This window comes from Mycteria americana, chromosome 1 (assembly GCF_035582795.1).
Source record: "Mycteria americana isolate JAX WOST 10 ecotype Jacksonville Zoo and Gardens chromosome 1, USCA_MyAme_1.0, whole genome shotgun sequence".
NCBI classification, from domain to species: Eukaryota; Metazoa; Chordata; class Aves; order Ciconiiformes; family Ciconiidae; genus Mycteria; species Mycteria americana.
The window spans coordinates 86,215,129-86,219,786 of record NC_134365.1 but is presented as its reverse complement, the minus strand read 5'-3'; the positions used below and the strand labels follow the sequence as shown (position 1 = coordinate 86,219,786).

The window sequence follows — 4,658 nt, the reverse complement described above, 5'->3', positions numbered from 1 at the left end:
TTGTTGGTTTTTTTTTTTTTTGGGGGGGTGGTGGTGGTGGTTTTTTTTTTCCCAAAAGAAAATGTATAGTATCTTACAGGCCATTACCTACAACATTGAGGTTCCGGAAAAAAATATGCATTTCTAAGAATGACACGGTCATCGCAGAGGGATCTCAAAGGGGTTTGAGGGTTGCTCTCAACAGGTGCTGCGTATAGGAATGAGGCAGGCAAACAACTATACATCTTCCAAAGCTCACATGTATTTTTAGATTGAAGGCTGCCCTCCACAATACTTTAAAATAGCTCTTTATCTTAGGAAAGGTTTATGATTAACTGATATGTTATTTGTACTTTCTACCAGTGCCTGTTAATGCCCACGTTTGGATCTTCAAATTTTCCACTGGGTACTTCTTGTCTGGAGAAAACCTAAAACCTTGGGCTAGAGATAAGGCCATTTCAGGAAAATGTATTTCTAGCAGCTCACGCTTCCAGTCCACCAGTCTGGGCTTGAGGCTGTGGTCAAGATCATGAAGTACATACTGTTTGTCACCTTTGTTGGTGTGGCTGGTGAGTACATTTTTTCCTTCTATTTTTGTAATTTATAAGGAAGCTCATTTTCTCAGCAAATTTGCGAGGTAGTCTATTGTGGGAAAGTGAAGTCCAGATTCAACTTGCAAAAGATTTAAGGCTGAGCACTGCAACTTCTTTTGACTGCTGTCTATTCATAATTGCTTGTGTCACAAAATGGGGAATGAATGCCTTCATAGGGGTTCTTGACCCAGGAATACTGAAATGTGCCCATAGCTTCAAACAAAGACTGTCGCTCTCTCAAGGACTATGAAGGATAAAGATAACACCTCTGGCCCAGGAAGTCCTAAAGCTGCTGTAAAGTTTTGGACTATGGGCGAGTGCTTGCCCACCACTGCTACCGTGAGTTTTTATAGAACTAGAGCCTGCAAGTGAGGTGCTTCAGTCAGCCACAGGGGCACCAGATTCCCTATGCCAGATGTTGACATATGCCACTTCTTATCTCCCAGTTGCCTTCCCCATCAACGCTGATGATGATGATGACAAGATCGTGGGAGGCTACACCTGTGCAGCGAGCTCTGTCCCCTATCAGGTGTCCCTGAATTCTGGGTATCACTTCTGTGGAGGTTCCCTCATCAACAGCCAGTGGGTCCTGTCAGCTGCTCACTGCTACAAGTCGTGAGTGGAAAAATATTTTTTCTTCCGTAACCTTCTTTCTTCTTTCTTCTTCCGAAGAACTTCTTTCTTCCCGTTCACTTCCAACAGGAATTCCGAGCTGTGAGACCCAAATATGTAAGTGACGCCATTCTGACAGGAGACAACCAAGGAATGGGAAGCTCATTCAGGAAGCTGGGCTGAGGCGTCATAAGGGGTTTTCCACTTCTGCAAATGTTCCTGTGAATGCAGAGCACTTTCTGAAATAACAATGTGATAATCTAGCAATGACTTACGGGCTGTGATTTCCTATAAATTGCATTAATCTCGCTAAAACTTAGTCACTGGAGAACAGGAAGAGGGATGAGGTCAGGGTGATAGCAGTTTGCCTTTTTTCCAGAATGTTTGTGTAAAGCACTGTTATATATTCAGCTTGTCCCAGCTCAAGAAAATAAACCTGCAGAAGTTCACCACCCGTACTGGGAGTGGGTAAGACCTCAGCGTGGATTCCCCGGCACTTATCGCAGGACTAGAAAGATAACCTGCACGAAAACAGCTACTACGATAGCGATGTTGAAGCGAGTGCATACGGTGACGGGGAGGTTCCCGTCGGTAGCAGTAAAGTACATGCCACTCCTTCTCTTTTCCAGTCGCATCCAAGTGCAGCTCGGGAAATACAACCTGGCACTCACAGAATCGACGCAGCAGTTGATTAGTTCAGCTAAAGTCATCCGCCACTCTGGCTACAGCTCCACAACACTGGACAATGACATTATGCTCATCAAGCTTGCCAAACCAGCCCAGCTCAACCGAGCTGTCCAAACAATTCCTCTGCCTACCAGCTGTGTGGCCACAGGCACCACTTGCCTCATCTCTGGCTGGGGCAACACTCTCAACAATGCCGGTGAGTACTCTGTGGGAATGTACAGCATCGTGAGGGCCCGGGAGACACTCTAAGACCTCACAATTAACTCCAAGCAGTACAGGGTAAAGCACAGAGAAGTGCTGTGGGACGGGCCTTTTTGCGTGATCAGTCTGTGTAGGACAGTAACCATTTAACCGCTTTAAAGGCAAGCCTTTATAAGGTCCTTCCTCTTGTTCTGTGTTACGAACATGGAATCACTTAAGTCATCCATGTGCCATTCACCGGGATGTTCACACTGCCATAAATTTTGTGGCCTGATGCTATCAGCTGTATGGTGCCAAGCGCTAGCAATTTAACTAATGTCAATAGAGTTGTTGTCAGTTCTTTGAGAACAAGATCAAAGTCTGTGATTGTGGATCTAAAATTACTACAGGAGAGCTCCATTCTCTTACACCAGTGGTCAGAGGTGTGGATGGTGAACAGTGTCTAGTCCACTGACGACAACTAAACCTGCACCAGAGGAGAGGATGGTTTTCCCGAGGCCCAGGTTTCCTCCAGCGTATGTGCTACAAAAGAGTAGCTCTTAGCTCCACGCTTGCCAGTCAAAGATTTTCTAGGTATCAGAAAAATTAACCTGGCTGCAGTGTAGAACGGTGGACCCATGGGTAGAATCTCTTCCATCTAAACAAAAGGAATCCATGCTGCGATTACTGTTCAGAGGAAAAATGACGACTGCTAAAACAGGATGTTCAGTGACTCCTTTTCTGCTAAGAAAGATCTTCTCCAGGCTCTGAAATGAACTCAGAGATGTCGTCAAACGTCTCTCCCTATTTTCTTGTAGATCCGTACCCAGATACCTTGCAGTGCCTGAAGGCTCCTGTACTCTCCTCAAGCGAGTGTACCAAAGCCTACCCTGGGCAAATTACCAAGAACATGATATGTGTAGGATTCATGGAGGGAGGGAAAGACTCCTGCCAGGTAAAACATCTGCCTCTCCTTTCCCATGTGCTTCTCTCCTGCCTTTTGCTAGTAGAAGAGGCCATCATATTAGAGAATCTGCTATACTCACTGCACTGGCATGTCTGAATGTTGGTTTTTTGAACAACAGTGGAGGCTTAGGGTGAAAGTTGCCTCTTGAGTGAGGCTAGTTTTTTTCCCACTCAGTTAGTCATTGTCCCTGTTTTGAGACAGCGAATACCTCTGCCCTCATTCTCCACAAGCAGACTATGCCACCTCCTGCACCTTAGGCTATTGAAAATGGAGGAGTGCTGCACCAGAGAGTCAACAGTAATCACGGTGACTTTAGAGCTTAGGACACAAATGTTAGTTTTGGACTCACCGAAAATGACATAGCCAGTACGCCAAGATCCAGGCAGTCTGGAAAATGAGCACACCTGACAACTGCTCTGCATTTTACATGTGCCTAGCTCCATGGAAATATTTGGCAGAATAATGTTTGACACACACATATCCTAAGTGTCTGGGAAGGACTGCATCTGTCAAAAATGGGAAGAACTGCACCCCTCAAAAACAGGCAGCTTACTCATCCTTAGCTGTGGCTGTGGTGCCTTTGGAGCTAAAGCAAGGCACAGTAGCGTCAGGTGTAGCGTGGTAATCAGAAATGACCGTTGTTTCTACAAAGTTCTGCAAGCTTGCTTCTGTGTAGAAAAAGCCCAATGGAGCTCCCTTGAATGTCAGTGATTTCTGGCATCTCTGGCTCACCACTTAAGCTGATACCATTTGCTGAATGTCCGTATCCTTTATGTGCACAGGGGGATTCCGGCGGTCCAGTAGTCTGCAATGGGCAGCTCCAGGGCATTGTTTCCTGGGGTATTGGATGTGCGCAGAAAGGCTATCCCGGGGTTTACACTAAGGTTTGCAATTATGTCTCCTGGATCAAAGCAACTATGTCCGCCAACTGAGACACTCTCGTTCTATGTGACCTGCTTTTTCTCCTCATCATTTTCTTCTGTTTTGGGACTGGACATACAAAAATTGCCAAAAAATAAAGACTTTCAGGCACCCCTTCTTTGTGCAGCGTTTCTCTGGGTACTTCCATGGGCTATGCTATGGAGGACAGAGGCAGGGAATGTCACTCTGGGGGAAATATTTAATATTTGTAGGGCCTCTCACCTAGCAGGATCTTGGAACATTTTGCAGACTCATCTTCAGGAGTCTTTCAGTCAGTTACAGGCAGCCATTTCTGGAGCAGAACACCTTTTGTGTTTATCAGCGTGGTGCTGATACAGGTGCTACAAACCTGCCTAAGACAGCTGAGACAGCGCGCCGAATCACACAGGCAGCAAACTCCTACTGTAGAAAACAGCAGGCAGCAACACAAACGCTCCCCATCCCCCACATTCCCACCCCAACAATATGGCTTAACATTGCCTAGTGGAACCTCCCTGAAAGCTCTACTTGGGGGATGAAGGAGCCTCTTGCTAGGGCTTGTTCTCTTCATGTACCAGTGCCACTGGGGCTGCTGTCTATACGTTTTTGCTCAGTTAACGGGTCGTGCTGGGCTTCTGGAAGAGTCTTTCCTGGAAGAGCCAAAAGGACAGAGATGTTCCTGGGTTCTGGTTTTAACTCCTCCTAGCCCCAGCTGGCACTGGCGTTGAAAGTCCATGAAA

At 46.3% G+C, this 4,658-nt stretch overlaps 1 protein-coding gene across 2 annotated transcripts; it reads left to right on the top strand.

Annotated features, from left to right (window-relative positions):
* The first annotated feature begins 338 nt into the window (after nt 1-338).
* On the top strand, nt 339-4,042 carry LOC142404768 (trypsin I-P1-like). Of its 2 annotated transcripts, XM_075491770.1 has the most exons (5): nt 339-548; nt 1,019-1,187; nt 1,814-2,067; nt 2,870-3,006; nt 3,801-4,042. In XM_075491770.1, the coding sequence occupies exons 1-5, from the start codon at nt 509-511 to the stop codon at nt 3,948-3,950; spliced, it is 750 nt and encodes a 249-aa protein (XP_075347885.1). In that variant the 5' UTR covers nt 339-508; the 3' UTR covers nt 3,951-4,042. The 2 variants fall into 2 exon arrangements, with proteins under 2 accessions (XP_075347885.1, XP_075347886.1); XM_075491771.1 differs by lacking the exons at nt 339-548; nt 1,019-1,187 and adding an exon at nt 1,583-1,652.
* Nucleotides 4,043-4,658: the final 616 nt, after the last annotated feature.

Coding starts and splice junctions, on each gene's coding strand:
- LOC142404768 (XM_075491770.1), top strand. CDS start 509: ATGAAGTACATACTGTTTGTCACCTTTGTTGGTGTGGCTG. Junction 1,188..1,813: donor GCTGCTCACTGCTACAAGTC/GTGAGTGGAAAA, acceptor TCTCTTTTCCAG/TCGCATCCAAGTGCAGCTCG. Junction 3,007..3,800: donor GAGGGAAAGACTCCTGCCAG/GTAAAACATCTG, acceptor TTATGTGCACAG/GGGGATTCCGGCGGTCCAGT.